Source organism: Cygnus olor, chromosome 4, assembly GCF_009769625.2.
Source record: "Cygnus olor isolate bCygOlo1 chromosome 4, bCygOlo1.pri.v2, whole genome shotgun sequence".
In the NCBI taxonomy this organism is placed as follows: domain Eukaryota; kingdom Metazoa; phylum Chordata; class Aves; order Anseriformes; family Anatidae; genus Cygnus; species Cygnus olor.
The window spans coordinates 34427779-34451634 of record NC_049172.1 but is presented as its reverse complement, the minus strand read 5'-3'; the positions used below and the strand labels follow the sequence as shown (position 1 = coordinate 34451634).

The window sequence follows — 23856 nt, the reverse complement described above, 5'->3', positions numbered from 1 at the left end:
GCGTGGCCATTTTCTTACCCCTCAGTTCACATCTTGGCGTTTGCTTAAACCCAATTAAAGCAATGGAACATATGCATGATCCATGAAGACAAACAGTACACTTAATTAGATATATAACCTGACCAAATGAAGGTGGTCAAATATTTCCAGCCTTGCATATGCCTAACAGGAAGTCAAACTGTGTATTTATTGGGGAGGCATTTTGCTCTGCATTTACGCAATCAGAGGTGCCTTTAACTGCTATTAGCAGCAGAGATTCTCATTTGTTACTTGTCTTGTTTACAGGCCTTCAGAACAAGAAAGAAAACAATATAATGTATCATGGCCTTCCAGAAACCTTATGGCTTCCTTTTATTCACAGTAGTTAAGAGTAAACGGAAAATTCATTTAATGCAAAACAAAGCAACATAATTCTGCTAATGCCAATCTCTACTTTCACTCTTTCTTAACTGTTCATTGAAGAAAAATGCTGAACCCCTCTGGGTAGCATACTGGCAAGGGACCCTCCTAATTACTTCTTGCCCAGGGACGGGAAATGATCTCTCCAGACACAATATGAAGAAATAACATGAAAATCTTGGCCTAGTGTTAATAGAAACACGATTCTCTCAAGCCAGCAGAAGGGAAAGTAATTTTCAAGCATCTCCCTTTCATTCTGCATCAACTAATAGAAGTCCTAAAACGCCAGTGGGGATAAAATACTCAAAAAGTTACATCAAGTGGATTTTAGGGAGGTCTGATAAACCTTGCGGCACAGAAATAAAGGCCTGTGTAGGACCAGCCTTCAGCAATTCCAGAGCAAAGCTTCAAACCAGTATATTTTCACAAATGGGAATAGATGTAAAATGAAGCAGTAAGGTTAAACCCTACTACAGACAGACAAGGTAAATGCAGTGAAAAAAATGAGGTAACCTACTTCCTGAAGTAGTGATATTGAAGATGAAATAAAACTAAATGAAACATGGGCACTGAAAAATTTTACAAGATGCAATTGTACAATTGCACTTGTACAAGAATTGCACTGGAATTGTCATTGACTACTTATGCTTTTTGCCCTGCTTGTTTGAAACACTGTTCTTAGACTTGCTCATGTTTTACCGAGTTTGCTAGATTCAATCTTGTTTTGCTCACCTGAGAGATTAACCTGTCAAAATGACCCTGAATTCCATACAAGAATATTTATATATATATTTTAATACTGCATGACACTTTTGTTCTCAATCTTCAATCTTTCAAAATTGTTTATTAGGTTTTGTGCTTACCTGAATGTTTTCTATACTGAACTATGTTGGTTGACATGTACAATTCCAGTAATTCTCCTCTGATCTTATGTCAAAACTGAGAAAGAGTTGCTTTTATTAAACTTAGAATCACAAAATAACATGTTGGAATGCATCTCTGGAGTTCTCGAGTCAGCCCCCTGCTCGCAGCAGGGCTAATGCCTGGAGCAGTGCTGGAGGCTTGCTGCTCAGGGCTTTGCCCAGTCAAAGTTTAGAGATCACCACAGATAGAGACTCCAGAGTCGCTGTGAGCACTGGTGCAGCTATCTCACCATTTTATTATGAAATTTCTTTCTTGCAGTCCTTTTCCTGACTAGATCCTAATATCAGCGTCAGTATAATTCTGCAGGCACCTACTTCAAGTCTTGCAAAACAAAACTCACAATTGGTCTCAAATTCTGGAAGCTGCTTCTAGCTGAAGTATCAGGACTACTAGCAATGTACATACACTTTTATTTCCAAGTGGGATTGACTTCCTTGTCCAATAAACCCTCCCCCCCCCCAACTGATTTCTTCAGAAGAGGGAAAGCTAGTTCTGTGTTCAAACTTTTAGGTCTGCATTTTCCCGGAAGAATTGAACTCTTTAAAGTTCACGTTTTCAGTTAGCTTTAGCTACAGATACTTTTTTCTGTGGTAATTCTTTAATGTCCCAAGTCATAGTGGAAATGCTTTCAACAAGGAAAATGGTCTGGCAATATATTTTCAACCACATGCAGTGAATTGTCAGTTCATTGGGGGGGGGGGGGGCAGGGACGGAAGCAAACAACAAAAAATGAACAAACAAAAAAACCACTCACAATCTTTCTGCTTTGGGACCACATCTTATATGCATTAATTATTTAGAAATTCTTATATGAATGAAAAAATGTTAAAGATGGACAGAGACAAACCATCTTCTCCAAGAAGTAAACACTTAAAAATGCTTCAGGAGATTGAGTGGTAAGTTATTTTTTTGTTCATTCTTGTTTTGTTTTGCTTTTCCTTCAAGAGCATCCATATCCTATTGATTGTGTCTCATTTTTACCTCTAGGAAAAATACCTTCTGGGATGAACACATGACGTGACTGCAGTTTGACTGCCTGTGTATTCATTTATGTTATGACTTTACAGTCTTGGAATAAACACTAGGCGAATGGAACAGAAATTAAATTATACTCATCAAAGGCAAAGCACTAAAACACAAACTTAAAATATGAAGGAACACACATACTCAGAAGGAATGGTTCCTTGGTTGATCCTTCTTTTTCTCTGAATGTATCATAAAAGAAGTTATGTTTCATTACTGAAAAAACATTTTGGCTTCTTTCATGATTGCAAAGAAGGGTAATTAAGACTGTCAAGAAAACTCATTGAACAGCTGTATATTCTTAACAAAAGCACTATTATATGACTGCTCTGAAAAAAACTGGCAATTTAAACATTCACATTTCCTTGAAGCTAGATATTTTTCCAAGCTCCAGTAGATACCGAAAAATGTTTTTTCTATAAATCTTGGTACTGTATCAGTCATATTTCAAGCCAGCACGTTGTTCCCAGTTTGTGAATGCATCCATATACTTAAGAAGAGGACGGTGCTAACATAGCTTTGCCAATTGAAAACTGAGTCACTGAAAAATCTTTTTAGCTACTTCTTAAACTGGGATTAGCTGAAATTTTCTTAGACTGAAAAACAAATAAAGAAGAGTAATCCTTTGAGTTTGCATTGAAAAGGACCATTAAGGAATACTTACTCATCAAAGATCAGGTCTGGAGCAAAGTAGAGGAACTGGCTGTTTGTATGTTTATATGATCTCCAACTCAAGGCAAACGATGACAGACACATCCACGAATACTGAATTAAAGTAATTTGGTCCTCGAGAGGCAAGTTTCTAAATCCTAGAGATCAAACCAGAAAATACCCATGAACTATGTTGTGCTTTATAAAGGTTGGTGAAACCAGCACTGAAAATACATAACTTGGTATTTTTCTAGTATTTAAGTCAAGAACAAGAGCAACAATCCTACAAAGTACATTTCTGAAAAAACGAAAACGTAATTTTTGATTCCAGTGACAAAACATGTTTTCTTCTTAAGAGGCTATTATTCAAAATGAAAGCTTTTAAAATATCAATCAAAAACATATGAAACAAACATTACATAAATCAAAAAACCAACAATCTTCTCTTAGATGTTGATGTCATTCCCCCCATTAGGGTTTTCAACCCAGCCCACAGACTAAAGATGCACTTTGTCAGGTGAATAGTTCATTAATCTAGAAGACTTAATGGAAATTTCACCAAATACCTCATGGTCCTACCTGGAAGTATCTTTGCCCACTTTACCACCTGAATCATCTGCTTGCCAGCCAGGCGGTTTAAGGTGGAAAGCAGGTACTCTGCTGTGTCTGGTTTTGAACTGTCGTATCCTGCATACACAATCTCCGGTTCAATGCTTTCAAGGATCTTAACAGGAGAGGGAGTAAGTGCTGGTGAGATAGCAGACATGTGGGGGACAAGTGCTGTGTTTACAGAGGGCTCAGTTACTGGAGCGATGTACGTTGTCCCTTCCTCGGGGCTTTGGGGTGGCGGCTGCTGCCGCTGCTGTGGCTGTTCCTCGTGCATCCCTTTCAATTTCCCCAGTTTTTTGGACTTTCGGGCTGTGAAGATAAGCAGCACAAAAAACAAGTCAGTGTAGAAACTGTGAAAAGCCAGCATAAGCCTGGCTTGACAGGAAATCAAAGCAGAAGTAGCATCTCAGAAGTTTGCAAGTGAAATGTGCACAGAAATCACCAGGACCTTAGGAAATACCTCACTGCCTGCAGCATTGTTACACTGGAAAAAGGAACAGAAGAAACATTTAAATTCTTTTGTTGTTGTTGTTGTTGCTTTAGTGTGCATCTACAAGTGTCAGGGTCCAGTAACCTGCATTTCTATCTGTCTCTACACAGATATGCATAAAACACCCCAGTTACTGCAGTAGGTGCTGATTAAACATTTCAGAAGTTTATTTGTACTATAGCTTAGATGAATCACTTATCACCTGCAGGTTTGCAATTCATGTTCTGCATTGCATTTGCTAATCAAAAGAAACCTCCCTGTCAATGCCTAAAATTAGCAGACCTGGAGCTCTCCTAAGCTTTTGAGTCCTTGTACACACCCTGGCTGTGCCTCAACTCGAAATACAGTCAATCCATTTTGAACAACCTAATCTAGTCAAATCCCTTTGGCCTTGCTGCTTTGATACTTTCTTAAGATCCTTGTCCTCTCTCTTGGCTAGTTCTGAAACAATGCTACAAATATGCACCTAGTTAGACAAAAAACACGGAGCCTCATGCAACACTTCTCTTTCACTGCTATCAACATTTCTCTTAATGATTAGCCTTCCTCTTTTCTTTTTTTTTTAAATTATTTTGTCCCCTTTAAAGCTATCCCTCCCTACTTTTCTTTGCTGAGTATTCTTGGAAGACAACAACTCTAGTGTGCTTCCACTCTTGGCAGAGATGCCGGGCGAACCTTGCAGGTTGCCTTCCCAACATTGCCACATGAAGCACAAATATCTAAGTAGGCAGAAAGTCCTGCTCCCAACCCAGCAAAACTATCCTACAGTGTGAGGAAAGAACAAGAAATAAAAGAATAAACGTAAGACAATTAAGTAAAAAAAAGAAAGGGGGGGGAGAGGAGTCCATCACCCACTTCCTTCCAATAGCTCATTGACTGTTCTTAATTTTTTTGAAGTCTGAGCAGTATTTCCCACTGATTTCTATAGATAGTTAAAATATTTATTCATTTTATGTTCTGAACATATTTTAGGTTAAACTTTTGTCCAGATAAAAATATATTTCTGCACATTGCTTCTCTCCTGCTCAGTGTACAATATATCCAGCAGAGGCAGTGCAGGCTTGCTTCACATCACCTACCCTGTTCCATTTGCTCCTTCACTTTCATGGTTTCTATGTGCAATCAGTGTCAACCCCAGAGGCTAAGCTCGCCTTAGCTGCATTATGTGACACTAGAACAAACTCCCTTTTTGACTTTGGCTGTTTTCCATGCCCAGAGCTCACATCTAGAGAAACAGGAATTGTCAGCAGGGATATACGCTGAGGAAGAAGAGAATCTCTCAACAGGGGTGCTCCTTTTGTCTCTGCTCCCAGCACCAACTAGGAGGAGAGAGACGGTGCCCTGCCCAGCAGCACAGCTTGGGGTTTTAGGGCAGACAGGATCACTGTGATCGTGTGATTTGCCTCGAAACCAGCACAGGTCATACATATCAGTTCCACATTAAACACAGTGCAACGTGGAGACAAAGTAACAGCCTCACATTTAAAACCCTGTGTAAGGTATCAGTTAACTGAAAGCTTTCCCTGTACGTTCAGGTGGACTGAACATGGAGCAATGACAAGGGAACGTTAAGTAAAATAATCTTTAAAGTCAATAAATAATGAATTAAATATAAATGATTGCAGCTCTTTCAGAGTAAGTTCTCTCAAATACATTCTTTCTTATCTATTTGTACACAGCTAAAACTCTTGTCTGGACTCTTATACCCTTCTGTCTTAACTATTACAACATCCCTTTTGCTGGCATCAGTAAATACAAGTTTATCTCGGTCCTTCTTAAAACACCCATCTTAGTCCATCCCTCGTCCCAAGTCCATCTTCTCAAGTCTTTTTCCCCTCCATCATCAATTCCTATGCCTCTTTCCTTCAATATAGCTCCTTTACTGCAGTCTCAGGATCCTTTCTGAGCAGCCTCCACTTCGCCTCACCTCTCTGCTCCATTATTGAAATGTTTACTTCCACTCCGGCTCAGCGCCCCGTGCTGCTCCCTCCTGTTAAGTGTTCAAAGCAAGCGCTCCCTGCTGCTTTTCACAGTGCCCCAGATTCCCCACAAAGACCCACAGAACTACCTCAGTACCCTTTTACGGACTCTTCAAAACCCAGAATTTAAGAAAAACCTTCCGAATGGCAGCACTGCTGCTGTCCTGAGACTGCTGCTGGTTCCGGGGGCCATTAGTGCTTGACTGTTTCCTTGAAATTGGGGCTGCCTGCCCAGACCCACCGGCTGTGCCTGAGCTCGTTGTGCTGCAAGGCAGGATACAGACGCCCAGCGCTCAGGACAATGCACACCCAAGCGCAACAATAGCCTGTTGTTTCCAACACTTCCTTACCGGCACGGTACCTTGAACTCTGAGGAGCTGGCTCATCCCAAGATCCAAAAGAAAAGCTTGTTTGTTAGGGAAAACCCAAGAGACCGCTACATAAAATAGCAGTGTTCCCACTCATATGCAGGATCTTGAGGGTGCCCTGTCAAACAGGTGCTCTTTGACTGTCATCGTCAAAACATGAACACAATCCTTTGCTGCTGCAGGAGGTATTGAATCCAGCAGGAAGTGCAAAATCTGAACATCAGTTTGGTGTCATTTCCATCATACAATGAGGGAAGGTTTCTCCTGGCTGATTTCAGCATCGACACAGCCAGGAGATCTGCAGAGATCATCAGAGATCTTCGTGTAACTTTCATAACTTCTGCTTCAGAGAGCTGAACACCATTTCATTAACTCGTCTACAGCATGTATTTCTGTTTCCAATAATTTCTTAATTTATCTATGCCTGCAAATATCCAGACCAACTGGTGTGGGTTGAATTTTTTAATAAAAGGATTAGATATGCAAATAAAAATGTGCTAGAGCTAATAAAATTTAATTTAAAATTCTGTTGTTCAACTATGCACATATACTTTACAAAAACTTCCTAATTATCTGAAGTATTAGCACGGATTACATAGAGAAACACTGGAGTTACTATCATGAAGGTTATAAGGAAGAGGTGAGACAAATGTCTGTCAGGAGAGGTTTCACTAAAACTGCTTCTGTCTCAAGAGACAGGACAGATGAGAAGACCCTTCAGCCTCCCTTCCAATCCTATTTCTTACTTTTCTATTACCAAGCTCTTAAAAAAGCTCATTCAAACAATGAAACACGACTGAAGGATTTTTCATCCTCTGGTGCATCAAGTTACGTGGATGCTGACATCCATTCTTCAAGATGTAATTTCCGTTCTTAGTACCCAAAAAGCCATTTTACGAAGCTGCAGCTGATCAGACATTTTGTTAAAAAGGCTTTTTCCTCACTCTGCAAAATAAAACGGGGGGAGTTTCAGACAGGCGATGCAGACAACCATGTTAAATTTAATTCTGAAAAGTAAGTGAAAATGCTGTTGTTCCCCATTTGGTGCAGTTGCACCTACAGGATGACGTACTGGTGAAATCACTGTGAGCGTTAAATATAGTTCACATTTATCTTAGAAAGGCAAAGCTGAACTTCCACATTTTTCAAAAAATAAAAATAAAAAAAATCCCCAAAGCAAAGCAACGATGGCCAAGTTCAGCAGAACACTTGACGATGAGTTATCAGATTTATTGGCCACTGAAAAGAGAGTTTAAAAATAAGCCCAAAGGAGTGAATAGAGATTAATGTTTGCTGTTGTTATTCATTAAATTTTATCAGGCACTATGTTTTTTTCTGTTATCAAAACAGGACTAAAAATAAAGAACTTTACATATCTTTCATGTTTGCAGAGGCAAAAAAATGCATCCTCACTATAACTATACCAGAATAAGAAATGCATTGGCTTACCAACTCTATCAAGTATCTAGCAACACAGATAACTGATTACGTATTTATTAAAACAGAATTTTCTATGTTCTATTCTCTAAGAGTTTTTCATTAAAAGAAAAAAGAAATAGCATTCTTCCATGTATAATACTGGCATAAAAATGTGTTTTAGTTTCATTTTCTTCCATTATAATGCCTTTAAAATGAAGCTGAGAAAAACATTACTGTTTGACAGTCATGTTTACAGTGAGGAAAACTGTATTTTTCATTTGGCTTCACGCCAGCACTCTAGCTCAACTGGTTTGGTAACTCCCACAGAAACCAACAAGTAAAGATTAAATACAAGCGCAGAGAAGTACGTACTCCGAGCCTGCCTTGTGAAAGTGTTTTTCACATTTGCTCTCTAATTGGAGTACCAACTAGAAAACCGACAAAGCCACCTCTGAATCAGTGGGGAAAAGCCAAGCTCATCAGGACTTATGTGCAGAGACATCTGAGAAGTTGCAGGGTCTCCATGCAGACCAGGGATGGGGCATTCACACTGCAGAGATGAAACCTGTCAAGTACTTGGGGTTGGGATAAGACCTTCACTGAGATGGCAGTGCTGTCAGTGACTTCTTGCCCCTTCTGTCCAGCATTACTGCAGCCATGATATCATAACCCCTGTGTTTTTAAGTAATCTGAGCTGGAGTAACAGCTGAAGAAAAGCAAGCAATAGTGAAAGACTAACTGCAGGTATACCTGAGGTTAACACCTTAAATATCCAACACATTTTTTGTTAAGTATTTTAGGAGATCTTGCACATTACACTACAATCAAATACTGAAGTAAGGTGAAGCAGCTGAAAGGTCATGAAGTTGCACTTTGAACAGGCATGTCCAACAGACCTTCCCTGTAGCTCTACCAGTAAATTGTAGTATAACAGAGAAATAAATAAGCAACAGGTCGGACTGAAAATAACACTCTCTGTTCCCCTGGAAGGAATAGGCAAACGTTTACCTGGATTTCATGAGCAGGCCTTTGCCCAACTTTGCCCAAGTCCAAAGGAAAGCCTTCAAATTCTGCAAAGCCATCTGTTGTTCCACGTGCTCGGAAACCTCAGTGAGAGCACGCCTCACCTCGAGCATCGGTGTTCTTCGTCCTCAGCATCAGTCCCACCTGCCTCCAAAGGGCCAGTGGTGCTCCCACAGGGGCACTGAGGAAGCCAGACGCTGCACAAAAATCACTGTAACACAGTCTTAAGCACTGGTAAGACTGTAAAGTAGATGGATATCTTACTGCTGTCTCATACTTACAATCCAGCAAAAAGACTGGGCTTAATCATCTGAAAACAGCTATTGTACGGGGACTGGAGTGGATTCAGATTTGGACAGCTGGCTCCTGAGCATTGACCTTTCACTTGTTAGACTGCTGTCAGAAAGTCAAAGCTGGGAGTCCTATGGTTTTATGATTATGAGTTTTCAGGTGATCAATAAAACATTCAGCAGTCTTCTGGTCATCTACAGCATTTATGCAGCTGCATATCACATAACAGGAGATTAACCGGATATTAACCTATTGTAAATTATTTTCTGAATAAAATTGATGCGAACATCAGCTACAAATCCACAGCATTCCCAATTTTAAGAGGTTAAGTCTGAGGTTTTAGGTTAGTTACAAGACTGCTAAGCTACTACATGAGACCATAGTAAACTTACATGTGCTATAGAAGTTGGGTTTAGAGGGAGCTGATCTATTCCCTCTACCCCAAGGAGTATATGTGAATTAAATTATGAACTCCAAACAGCCCCAAATCTGGTATCTACTCTTCATAGGCTCAAAATTAGTATTGTTGGTAAAGAAATGGGATCCAAAAATGCCAAAGAACAAAATGCTATCAATAGTAGATAAAAAAATAAATAAATTATGATATAACTCAGCAGTTATTTAACAGGGTAATATCTTGGCTGCAGAATTGTAGTAGTGTTTAAATTTAGAAAACAATCTAAAATGATCCTTAATTTCAAACTGGTATCCAGAGCTCTAAAAAAAAAATCAGAAGTTAAAAAATAAAAATAAATAAATAAAAAAAATCATCTATAGTTCTGTGTAGGTATATGTGAATTACAATGCTTGCAACCGATAATTCCCTGGAACCAGATTTTTTTCTTTAAGAGATGATAGTCAGATCCTGCCTTTTGCCTATCAAAAAACAATTGTTATTTGTAAAGCTGAAGTCATGATACAGACAACTAAGCCAGAGCCTTATTTATCATTTCTAAAGCTCTGCCAGAGCCAGGACCAAACTGATCCTGACCCAACAGATCTTAATTTCATCCATGTTGCAAAACATATTTGAGTCAGTAAGTGATACCAAGAACACATTACAAGACCATATGCTACCTCTGGTGGAAAGCAGAGAACATCAGCAGAAGGAGATGTGAAACGAAAAAGGACATGAAAGGACACAGCACAGAAAAAGATGGAGGTTTAAAAAAAATAAAATGAGGTAAAGGAGAAGAAAACCCAGCAATTTTAGTAAATAGGTATTTTAGTAAATAGATATAAAAGACAAACAGAAAAAATGCATTAGAGGCACTTCAAACAATGTAAGAGATCCTTTTTTCCTGGTACAATTTGTGATTATTTCAAAGTAATACCACTTGCATAGTACTACCAGTGATCTGGGCAGCGTGAGGACAGAAAGACGCTGCAGTCGAAACGCACTTTGAATATCATCAAAATCCTCCTCCTCACTCAAGCCCATCATCTATGACTGCCTTTTCCTGAGCCTGCTCCACACACCTTGCCAGCAGTACCTGCATTTCACAGACTTGAGCTCCTCCACCCAGGTCCCAGCTTCACTGCTCAAGCTCTGCACTTGAGCTACAACCACTGCCTCCTTCCCAGCCCCCAAACCCATCCTGCTTTGTCCCGCTGCCCTCACACCAAATGTCTTGGAGTTTTCCTGCATACCCCTCCCCTGCTGCCTGCTTCTCCCCTCCGAACACAACCTTGGGCGCTGCTCTATACCAGCCACCAAAGGATCAAGCTGCTGAGTCTCCTCTGGTGCAGCTGCAACAGTTTTTGGGAAGACTTTCCTGAGCCCTCACCAAGCACATGCACTTTATTGCTTGCTTCCACCTTTGCACAGATAAATGCGCCAACAAAATGCCACTTTTTCCTCCTTTGAAACTTTCCATCATGTTTGCCTGGTGCCTTTGCCTCACTTGCTTCAGTGAGCTGACATCTGTTCTCATTAGCTATTTTACTGCTACCACAAATAGTGTGTCCCTTCCCCCAGTCTGCTGTATCTTGACATATATGAAAATTTTGAGCTATCTTGGTACAGACATATTTTTCACTTAAGTGTCTAGCACAATGGGTAAGAGATTTAGTTGAGCAAATTCTAGATAATAATATAGACATTTTATATATATACGCACACATGGAATAAAGTGAAAAGCAATAATCCAAACAAGATTGTACAGTATTAGTCCTACAAAAAGTGCATTCAGGCATGCACATTTTATTCTTCAAGAAACAAAGAAGGGAACAACAAGGACAGGATCTTAAAGCTTCCTTAAACTGATTACCCACTTTGGAAAGCAAAGTATTACTTTTTAGTAGAGCTGTGGTTGATGAAGAACCTCTAAATGCGAACCTGAGTGTTGTCTTGAGCGTAAGAGGATTTGTACCTGGGTACAAATCTTGGAGACTCGCATGCCCAAGAGGATGAGTCACCAGTTTGACTGGGCAAACCAAGGGGAGAAAGCAAACAGAAAACAACAGCGGCACAGGACAAGTTGTACAGGGACTGAAAAGAAGAGCACAAAATTACTTAAATTTGTCATGTATGACAGTACCAAACGGACATTGCACTTGCAAAGCAGTGGCCCTTCAAGGGTGGTTTCTGCAACAGCATTTGAGATACACTGAATGGACTACACAGTTTATCTAAATATACAAAGAAAGGAAGACTGCAGCTGGTGAGAAAGAAGATAAAGGTCCCACCTTTACAGAGCAAAATAAATTTTAGAAGCTGTTTCTGACAGCTCTGTCCCCAAGGAGATACAAAGTGATAGAAAACTGCATCACTTGCTGTGAGCCTGAGGAATCAGTATACAGGTAGAATTTTTAATTTAAGTAACAAAGCTATGAAAAAATCCGAATACCTTTCTTATCCTCCACCAGCAGAAGCATGCTTTTAGTGGAGAATAAGATCAGAGTCAATGACTGAATACAGCAGAATGAAACAGTAGGCATAACGGAAATAATGACATAGTTTGGCATTGCCAACACCATTCACAACTGCTTACTAATTAATAAGTAACACTTTAATCTGACAGGATTGGACAGCTTAAAGACAAGGAATAAACATGCATGAAGACTGATCTATGGCTATGTCACATTTTATTTGCCTTTGGCCAGACAAAAACATCCAAGCACATCTATAAATGCCAGCCACTCTTGCTCTTAATTCACACTCAGTATACCCAAAAGGGAGGTAAAGTACAGGGAAAAGGAAAAGCTCCTAAAGTACATTTTAATCTGCATAATTGTACATTTTTTTCATTGTGTTCATTTAAACATCTTTTCATTCTTTATTCTAGTTTGATTTAAACTACTAATAAAACTATCTGTAACTAAATAAATATTTACTGCTTCTTACTTTGCTTGCTTATATGTCAGTTTCAGAAATGTTTGCATTTTGCCTCGTTTGGAACAGATTCCAATATACAGCACAGTGTAATGCTGCCCCACTACAGCATTGCAGAGCACAGAGACAATGCATGTGAAGCAGTTTATCCTCTTGCTTTGAGCAGGATCATCAACTATACTCTGCCCAGCCCACTATGTTATTAATCTCCAACAAAGGCAATCCCACAATATCCCCCATCTTTCTCCAACATTTAACTACTCAGTTTTTCCCCAACATCTCTTATTCCAAATCATTTTTTCTGTACTGAAGTTGATTTCTCTTCATCATCCCCCCAGTGGCCATAAAAAACAAATTATCTTTCCCGTCCCATCCTTTATACCACTTTTTGAATTGAAAGTCTGAATATGTTTCTCTCTTCTACACTAACTTAAATTGTGTTTCTTCAACTCTTCCTTACAAATAATTTTTTTTTCCTAAGCTTATTATCCGTGTTCCTTGTGCTGTCTCTAGTCTGTATACACCTTTCTCTAGACACAACATACGAAACTTCATGAACAACTGGCTGATGGGTTGAGCTCAAATGGGATTACAACAGGCTGGTGGCCAGTCAGTAGTGGGGTTCCACAGGGCTCCATTTTGGGGTCAGTTCTTAATGTTTTTATAACTGATCTGAATGCAGGACTCAAATGCATACTAAGCAACTCTATAGATGATACTGAGTTAGGAGAAGCTGTTGACTCCCTCGAGGATGGAAAAGCCTTGCAGAGAGATCTTGACAGACAAGAGGGCTGGGCAATCACCAACTACATGAAATGGATCAAGAGCTAAGTGCTGGCTGCTGCACCTGCCTGCGATGGTGCAGTCCTGGACATACATATAAACTGGGGGATGAGAGGCTGGAGAGCAGCCCTGCAGAAAGGGATCCAAGGGTTTTGGGCAACGACAAATTGAATGTGAGTCAACAGTGTGCCCTGGCAGCCAAAAGGGCCAGCATTACCCTGGGGTGCATCGAGCACGACATGGCTAGCTAGTCAAAGGGAGGGATTGTCCCACTCTGCTCTACACTGGTGTGGCCTTACCTCGAGCACTGTGTGCAGTTTTGGGTGCCACAATATAAGAAGGACACAAAACTATTAGAGAGTGTCCAAAGGAGGTCTAGGAAGATGGCAAAGGGTTTAGAGGGGAGGAGCAGCTGAGGATCCTGGGTTTGTTCAGCCCAGAGCAGAGTAGGCTGAGGGGAGGCCTCATGGCGGCCTGCAGCTCCCTCACGAGGGGAGCGGAGGGGCAGGCGCTGAGCTCTGCTCTCTGGGGACAGCGGCAGGACCCGAGGGAATGGCATGGAGCTGGGACAGGGGAGGGTCAGGCTGGGTGTTAGGGAAAGGTTCTGCACCCAGAGGGTGGCTGGGCACTGGGACAGGCTCCCCAGGGCAATGGTCATGGCATTGTGCCTGACAGAGTTCAAGAAGTGTTTGGACAATGCTCTCAGACATTTGGTTTTTGGGTGGTCTTGTGTGGAGCCAGGAATTAAAATGTAAAGGTCTGTGAAAAACAGGAAAAGATTATCAAGGAAAACAACACAGACTTCCACACTGGAGATCTTAAAAAGAGATTAGACATACCCATCGAGAAGGACACAGGTACCACTAATCCTACCAACTGGAACAGGAAGGAAAGTGACCAATTCATGAGGTTGTCCCAGCCCCACCACCCTGACCAGCAGTACTGAAACCACAGTCAGCAGGCCCACGCTTGCCATCTCTGATGAGAAGGGAATAATACCCTTGTATCAGATTTGCCTATTTTACATTATTGACTCATTTAATGTTATGCAACCACAGTTCGCTCTTCTCAGCAGTTCTCAAAACAGCTGCTTTTTGTTATTTCATACTAGCATGCCTGAAATCTCAGTGTAACCCTCTGCACTTCACTGAAAATGCCACCGTGTTGATTTCAGAGACTAGCACCGAAAGTACTTTTGAATTCTGATTCTGTTCACAGAGAACTTCCAAATCTGTAGTTACATATTTACTCTGTATTTTGTTATCCAAGTAATTAGTGAAGTTGTAGACCCAGAACTGACCCTCAACAGGACACCCTTCCAGCGTAATAGTAAACCATTCACAGCTACTTTCGGAGAATGTTATTTCAAATAATTATGCACCCACTTAATGAGTATTCTTCACAAAATTTGATGGTAATTCTACATTCCCTCCTTATTATAGTTATGGCTGGAGAAATCGAGCAGTGAAATACAAAAACCTACAGGGAGGTGGCACTTCATAACAACGCTTGCACACATCTTATGGAACAGACAAGTTCCTCTCATTGGCTCACTGCATGCAGGATTCAGGACTGTGGATCCACAGCCACAGAGATCTGCTCGCAGGGATGGTCTTTGGAGCACTGATAAAAGAAGCAGTCTTGCAAAGACAGCACTGAAGCTATCATAGCTGCCTCTCAGAAAAATTAAAGTGAAAGTCCAGATAAAATCTTGCATATTTGAGGTCTGACCCAACGATGAAGCTCAGGTTATGTACTTGTCTGATGAGACAGTGATGTTGTCCCCAGCAATCAAGAAGAGAAGGCACTGGGGAAGGTTTAGGAAGAGAAGACAGGAGGAATTAATCCGTTTTTAAGCTATGCTGAGCTTCGGGCTATGCATTTATGAAGAGATAACGGACAAAAGTGACAAAAGAAAGCTGAGTTCCAAAGTGCATTTTACAGGAATATTTAGGTTGTCAGGGAAAATGTCTAACACATTTGCTTGTTTCTCAGCAATCCTCAAAGTGATAATTAATTGAAAAATAACAGTTTCATAGGGGTACTACTCCCCGTGTGGGAACAACTTTTACAAAATGCCAATTAGTGGTTTCCTGTTAAAATCAAATCAAGCTGTTTTTGATAAAGATTTTTAATGAGAAATGTCTAAAGTATGAAAATTTCCCCCACATATATTTCAGATAAAATCCCAAACTGACATAATACAGCCTCACAGCTAACATTTTTGGTACATAAAACTCCCTTTTGTGCTTCTTCATTAATTTCAAAAGAAATGTATTTACTAAATATTTAAATCATCCCATAAACAAAGCCTTAAAAAAAGCTTACAAAATAAAATTATAATTTTGATGAAAGCCAATCTTAATCAGTCCTTTTCAGATACTCCCGTAACTCATATTTTACTGATTATTTATTCATTCATCAAATGGATGGCAAATTCTATGATTTTTGAGCTGTTGTCTACTAAATGCATCGCTAGTTTCAACTATTCATCAAATAGATTTAAAGACTAGCAGTAAAATACCAATAAAGAATGCAAAGTATAAGTCACTTACAATTCCAGCACTTTTCACCTACAGCTCCAAAACACCTGCAGCAACAATACGATAGCAGTTTGAGCTGTTGGCATTGGTAATAATTTGGTTAAAAACGAAGTTAGGGAAACTTTGGAGAACAGATTTTGAAATCTTCCAATGTACCAGACTGAATGCTCTTGGCTATGATCACTGGTTTCTGCCTTGTGCCAAGTGACAACCTCCCTCCCAAGATACCCATTCTCATCCAACCTTCTGCAGGCGTTCCTCATCCAAGTTTTCTCTCCTGATTTTATTTGGGTTGATACCCAATACCAAGCCTGTTCTGTGATTTATGTGCCCTCCACTCTGATCATAACACTAAGCCATCTCGATTGCTCCTGATACAGTCCTATAGACATTTACTGTGTGTCAAATACCCTCTTTGTATCTACATTGGAGACACGGCTACTCAACAACATGTTCAGAGTTTTTCAAAATCATCAACAAGCAAACACTTTCACAGCACCTCTCATTCTGAATCTTGAGTGCTCATGCTTCCACTTCATGCTAAAGAGTGCACCATGCTTTAAATACTTCATTTTCATTCCTTCACTACTACTACTAGAGCTCAACTTCGTAAGTGCTGCACTTCCCTTTGTGGTCTTTCTTGTTACTTCATTATGCACATCACTTCTGGTATTCTTCCCAAGCAGCAAAACTTTTTGAGACACGTCTCCTCACCTGCCTGATTTCCATATCCTCTGTTTTCATCAAGTCTCAAATGATTTCTCTCAAATGACCTATTTCTTATAGATTCTACTGCTGCTGGTCTGTCCTTCATCTTCTAGAAATCCTCTGCCCTGCTTACCAGAACAGCAATCCTATCTATGAAATATAAGCTGGATGTTTATCTTCTGCAATCTTATCAACCATATTTTTCATCAGTTCATGATTAGTCATAAAAAAGAATATAACCATGTTAATCACCTGCTTTACTAAATCACCCTGAACATTTGTAAAAACGTCCCGTATGTACTACCTTGTGATATTAACAACCTTTCCAGGGAAAATGCAACTCTGCAAAATTACCCGTAAGTATGATTTGAATCATACGACCCGAGTATCTCTTCACAACTGACAGTGTGGCACATTTCTAAATTCGCCCAAAGCTGAAATAGTTGTGTATGAAATGCCAATAATGACTACAACTGACACATGCCTCTCTGAAGAGATATGTAAATGACATGCCTGAATGTGCCTGGGCCACCTGCAGACCCGCACAAGTTTCCTCAGCTTGCCTTCTTTCCAGTATGACAACAGCATGGCTTTGAGGCATGAGAATCATCCCACATTGGGATCTCCTCTGTTCCTTACTGACCAATCTCCCCACTGGGGATGGACTGGTCTTGTAAGCTCATGTTTCACCATGTCTTCCTTCTCTTGCTCCTTCTGCAGGGATGTTATGCAGGGAAGATTTCCATTACTCAAACATTACGGCACTGGAGGAAGGGGGAGAAGAGCTACCCAAGTTTACACCCAGAGCACATAAATCACCCACGTCAATTTGCAGGAAACTGTGTGGTACTGGGTGGCTCACAAACATGCTGACTGGTGCCTTCACTTTGTTTTCCTATTTGTTAAACACCACCTTCTTGCCTCTTGTGTACTTCTAAGACTTAAGTTTGCTCTAAATTTCCTTCAAAACCCACCGTGGATTGTTCCTTCTACTAACATCTAACTCCAAAGTCTGCTTTTTGAGCCAGGTATCCTTGCTACTTCTCACACTTGGTTTAGCAAAACATAGATACTAAAAATGGAAAGCCATGCACTTGGGAATTGGTGGAAAAAAAGAAAGAAACAGGATTCAAAACAAAATACAAGTTACTAAGGTAATTCTGAAGCAAACTACATATGTGAGAACAAGGAGAAAGAACAACAAATTCACGTGCTAAGGCACAATCTGTGATTGAATAATTTTCTCTGTGACATTACAGGAGTAAACCACAGCTCTAGAGTCAAGCTGAAACCTGTGAAGTGCCAAAGTAGCAGACAATCGAAAAAGCAACACAACGTCACAAGAAAGAGCACACAATTTGCAGAGTTTTAGCATCATTGCTTCTTCAAAACATGCTGTCACACAGAGGACAGAGATAGAGAATCTCAAATGTCTTTTTGTCACATGGAAGTAACATTTTCATATTTCTTTGATTTGCACACAAATTAGTTAACTTAGGTCTGCTTACCTAACATTAATCATTGTCTGGAAGAGACGTAGGAGAGCTGTACGATCCATCCTCTTTCTCAGACCAGGACCAGCTGCAGCCTCATCACTTCTGACAAATGTTTGTCTTAACTGATCTTTGAGACACCCAGTGACAGACCTCACATCTTTCCCAGACTAACTATTCTAGTTTTCCATTTCCTCACTTCAATCTTCCTTGCTGCTCATTACTTCTTGCCCTGCCTTTCACAGACACAGAAAGCAGATCATCTCCTCCTCCTCTTCAGCAATACTTCATGTTTTTGAAGACACCTGTATCTTTCTTCTTTTCAACCTTCCCTTCAGTCTTTTTTTGGACTAAACAATGCCAACTAACTCAATCTGTCTCCACCAGTCAAGGTTTTAAGACTGCTGGTCACTCTCATTGTTTTACGTTAGGCTCTTCCAAATTGGCCCACAGCATGCCTGTAGGAAACTATTGAGGGTTTTAACAAAAACTGCTGCTCGGCACAGAGAGCCTAGTATAATTTGCCCAAGGTAGTGTCAGAAACAGCAAGTCAAACCTTCACATCTTTTTACTCAGGTGGAAACTCTGAAGCAATGGCTCAGCTGAAGCTAAAAGGACAAGTTCCTCTTGCTTCTACAGCTTTCTGCAGTGAAGGGGAAGCGAGAAACGGAAACACACCATCACAGACCGCAGGGTGAGGTTTCAGAAGGGCTCTGGCGATAACCAGCAGCTCTGGAAAGAGGAACGGGAGACACAGGCACACTTTCATAGCAGGGACTACTGTTTTACTGTGGGGAAGAGTGAAAAGGAAATGGACTCACAACACTGTGGAAGGAAATGCAATAATATGGTGATTCAGGAAAAAACAAAACATCAAGAGCTGTGCAAAGAGAATTTTGGAAATAGCTAAGGGGATTCTGGTCTGCTCCAGCATAATGAGACAAAAGAATAAACAGAAGTGTAATGGGCTTGCTTGCTTGCTTTTACGCATCTTTGTGAGTGACAAATATAAACAACAATTCACTTCAGGATCTGCTGGAGAACAGGTTGTTAAATTTAAATTCCCCACAAGGCAGAGAAGTACTATACCAGGACGTGGGTGAAAAGGGGAGTCAACTTTGGTGCAAGGGAGCAAAGAAGACACAGATGTCTTCTATCCTGAGAGCATTCTGGAGGTGAAGCCCTAAAAACAGAAAAGTTTAAGAGCTCATGGGCACTGCAGTCTGAGCCCACAAAAGACAGTCAGCCAACACCTGACAGATAGCAACCAAGCAGGATCCACTGCTTTGCTTCAGTTGCATCGCATAACGGCACAAAGGTTGGGGATTTTTCTTCACCGTTCCTGGGAGGACCTAAACCTTCTTCTGTGAAGGCTCTGATTGCCTCTCTTAGCCTTTTGGTTCTAACCGAAGCAAAATCCCAAGTGCACAACATGGCCAGCTCAGGACAGAGCACCCTTTGAGCCCATGCATCGAGAGAGGTATACTGCTGAAATCAGACAAAACCTCAGAGAGCCTGCATGCACAGGGCCGCCACGTGACACCAAGCAGGCCGGGGCACGTACTCCCAGCAGGAGACTTGAAAAGTTGCAACTCCTTTGCAAAGCTGGCAGCCGAGGGCGTTATGCCATGAATGGCGTGATGGAGCATCCAGCAGATGAAACAGGGAAGTCTAGAGTTCGGCAGGCCTTTGCCAAAAGCCTGAAAGGCTGTTCCTGGAGGAAAGACAAACAGAGCTGGCAGCTGGATGCGAGTCAGAAGGCAGAGCTGAAACTCGCAAAACTTGAAAAAACAAAGAGGGACTGAGAACAGGAACCTGATTATGAGTTTGATTATGTATTGCTGCATGTGACTTGTGTGCTTTTGGACTGCTGCAGTGTGCCTTCTTGAGCTGACATCATTTATGAAACAAAATCGTCAGCAAAATGCAAAGTACAACACTATTTCAATACTGTTTTTTAATCAATGCCTGAGAGATTACCAGCTCTCTTCAAAATTCTGCATTTTTTCATCATTCCCAAAGAGTTTCTTAATTGTTGGTTCAAGTGACTGTTCAAATAGTTACCTAAACTATTCTTGAGGATGGTTCAGATGAAACCTTAGTGGGGTCACATCAGGAGCAGGACAAGGGCAGTATCTTGTAACATGGATGAAAACAGATGCAGAAGTAGGAAAAACTCATTGCTGAACAAATTAGTTTCTTACAAGATCCCAAAGAGGAAGATTGCTTTTTTTTTTTTTTTTTTTTTGGTATCTTCACCAAAAGCAGGGTGGGGAGGTGGTACAGGAACAGCACTGCCTTAAATGCAGCTGGCCCTCACTCAGGAAGAGCTCTTCTGAAGTCACCAACATGGACTCTGTGCAGCAACATGGATATTCCCCTTTGAACCATCTTAGAGCACAGGCAAAATTTATGAGACCTAACAAAATCACAGTACAAGGCAGTATGGTTGCAGGCTACAACCTCTTACGGTTCTTTACTGACTTGGGCTCAATACACCAGACACTGCAAATAAAAGCAGGGAAATCAGTGGCACTTTCTCTGCTAGGAGAAAGCATAGATTTTAACACAATCTCATAATTTGAGGGATTTCTAACACAAATGTTTTCTTAAACTGTAGCATCTAGAAAAGAAAGAATGCTCTTTGAAACAATAGTAGTGACAGCCGAAACAACAGTAGGTACCACAATCAGGTTGGTCCAGCTAAAATCCAAGAAAAATTGACAACATGAGGTTTGGCTTTACAAAAACCATGAACAACTTTTTGCTGTATATTGGTAAAAGTCTCTCAGAAGAACTAACACGAATCCAACCGAATTTTCAGGTTGAAAAAAAAAAAAAAAGACTTGATTCCCTAAGAGGAAAATGCTCCATAATAAACACAAATAAAAATGCAGTTGAAGTTAATTGGCATTTCAAAATGCTTTGCAGTTAAATTTTAAACGAAAAATAAAAATTAACTATACATGTACTCAAAATTGCTTTATGGTTTCTTACACATAGGATTTTTTTTTCCTTTCAGATTTATGAAACCTTGGTTAGTTGTAAGCTGGTAGACCAAGAGGTGCTGTATTTAAGTTCTTCTTAGTTTTCATTTTTCTTATACTTGTATTTTTTTCTCTTCCTTTTCTCCCAACTGCTTTTTTTCCTCTCAAAAAGATATTAAAAAATATAAACACATAAGCTGCCGTAACTGAAAATAATATCGTAGTTTCAAATCTCTACTAGTATAAGTTATTAAACAGAAAATGGAAAGCTGGGCAAAAAGGTGAAATACTGTCTTATTACTGATTCTCTCATTTAATCTATTTTTCAGATTATTGAAATATTTTAATGTATAAAAAATAAGGAGATGTGCAAGCAAAGACTACAAATCACACACAGCATCTTGTGCATGAAGTGTCTTACATATGTAAATGTATGCAAAACCAAGATTCAGATTTCACAGGCAGTCTCTGCAGACAGAGCGATGAACTATGTTAATTTGCAAGGTGAAATCTACTTTATTTCCCTTCAATATCTGAAGGGTACTTCAGCAAGCTCTCTGCTTACTGTTGTGGGAGAGCAGAGCTGCTAAGTCTCAGAACTGCTTTACATGGGAGCTGAGGCAGGAAGGGATTGTGGTCCTACACCAAAAAGGTGTTGACCTTTTTGTCGTGTAAGCATATATAACGCATCATATAGCAGAAGAGGGATCTTCAGTGCTCACGCAGCAGCAGCAGGAGGGCTGCTTGGTCACTAGGTCACGCCAGAGGGGCAAGGACGAACCTGCCAGTAAAAGGGGCAGTGGTGGGATGGGGTCCTCTCAAGCCACATCACACAAAATTTCCCTTCTCCAGCTTTTCAGCACAGAGCGTGGTGTGCAGCAAGAGTGAAACCGGGAGGCTGCTGCCTTGCTGGGCACAGCTGGTGGTGTGCGGGAAGCCACGCTGAGCACCTGTGTGGGGCTACAGGGTCTGAGCACGACCCGCCTGGGCTGCTGTGGGGCCGGGTGTGAGTAAGGAACAGCAGCGCGAGGTGGAAGTTGAACGAAAATGTCTCGTGCGGAAGTGAGAGACTCGACAAATCTGATCACAGCGTATGCTGGAAGAAACTTCACAACTCATGAAGTCATTCTGGTCCATAATTAACTGAAAATTAATTACAGAATCTTGAAAAGAGCATAAACCAAAAATGGGCCAGCATACCTTCATAGTGCAGTTGCTCACTCTGAATCTCTTCCAATAATTAAGTCTAGCATATGGCACTGGAGTTTAAAAAAAACAACGACCACACAACAAACAAACTATGATTCCCAAAAAAGTTTTAGAGTCCTGCCTGCTGAAGGGATATGTCTGTCTGCAGTGCACAGGCACACTTTCTAGAAATGAGTAGGATGAATTAATTTGGTATTTGGCAACTTCAGCTTCGCAGAAATTACAGGTTGCAGATGCTTCTTATGAAATCAAAACAAAAATCGAGAAAAGAACGTAATTAGGTAAATTATTTGCTGACTTGATGAATAATTCTCTAAAGACTATTAGAGGATAAGAGCATGGAGAACTCTACAATTTTTCAACAAACAAAAGGAGAAGGTAAACAATAAAACTGCTACATTAATTTGGTTGAGCATTCATAAAAAGGTGTAGTTTGTAGCACTGAATTACACGTATTTTTGTAAAAGGTGCTTAAAGCATGGCATGCTGCCACACATCAAAATATTATTTTTTTGTATAGAAAAAACAGTTAGCATGCTGGGAAGTTGAAGATATCTGATCAAAACAAACCTGCAACACTTTGGCACAGTAAACAAAAGAAAGAACATTAGAAAAATTGAGAAAGAATATAACTGGGAAAAAAAAAAAAAACACCAAGAAAGATCAGTAGATTAATCAGAGATTGAGCAAAAACATGTTGCAGGAAACATGGAAAAATCTTTCTGATTTCCAGTTTTCCACTACAGAGATGAGTAGCTTCAGTTACAGTAGGAACACAATCAGAAATTTTCACATTACAAGATGTTTTCTCTTTGCTTTCTAAAACACCCTATTGTGGTAACTGGGACCTGGGTGGCAGCCTGGGGTGCAACCTCCCTGTAGACAGAGAGGGATGCAAAAGAGAGTCAAATTTTTTTCCAGCCCATGGAAGACAGGAACTTGTTCTGTACAGCAACAGTTCTTCTGTATCAACTGCTTTATACCCCCATCAAAGTGAGTGCATAAATCACTGTAATCATCCAAAAGTAGAAAAGAAACGTCCATGGCTTCAGCAGCTTGCCCACTCCTCAGCCCTGAGCTACGCTTATGACCCTTTTGCATATCATCTTGCTATTTTTCCCATGAACCAGACACATAGGCATCTCCAATGCCGTTTGTTTTTTGTGTTTACCTTTGCTTCCATTTGGAGAGTGAGAGCTTAAATTAGATCTACCGCACAAAGAGCACAGCACTGTGCAGTGTGACTCAGCTAGAGAGAGTACTATGCTGCAAATAGGTTTTAAACTAAATCACATTTATAAATTCATTTTCCTCCAGCTCTTTACTGTTCACAATGCCTAACAAAATACTTGCATGTTTTTGTTATAAGTTCAAACTAGAAACAGGTAAAAGTCAATTTTTATTGGAGTACTGTATATCCTTGGCAAAAGTAGGCTGTCCACTGATGAAACTACAAGCTATCATGTATCTTCATAATAATATGAACACACACTGTATACTCAAGTTAATTATGAAAAATTGTTTCTTAGTACCAAACCTTGGAAATTTCTGTGAAAAGAAAATTACTGTTTTCAAATCTGCATTAATAACTATTCTTGCCACTTCAACGTCTTTTTTCATGAT

General features: G+C 40.3%; 1 protein-coding gene across 3 annotated transcripts in view; it reads right to left on the bottom strand.

Annotated features, from left to right (window-relative positions):
- NR3C2 (nuclear receptor subfamily 3 group C member 2) overlaps positions 1-23856 on the bottom strand; it is a 201872-nt gene that overhangs the window by 31300 nt on the left and 146716 nt on the right. For all 3 annotated transcript variants that reach the window (XM_040554765.1, XM_040554766.1, XM_040554764.1), the window contains 2 exons: positions 3577-3915; positions 3011-3155 (listed from right to left, as the gene is read on the bottom strand). In XM_040554765.1, coding sequence (XP_040410699.1) covers positions 3011-3155; positions 3577-3915 — 484 coding nt within the window. The remainder of the gene's footprint in view (positions 1-3010; positions 3156-3576; positions 3916-23856) is intronic.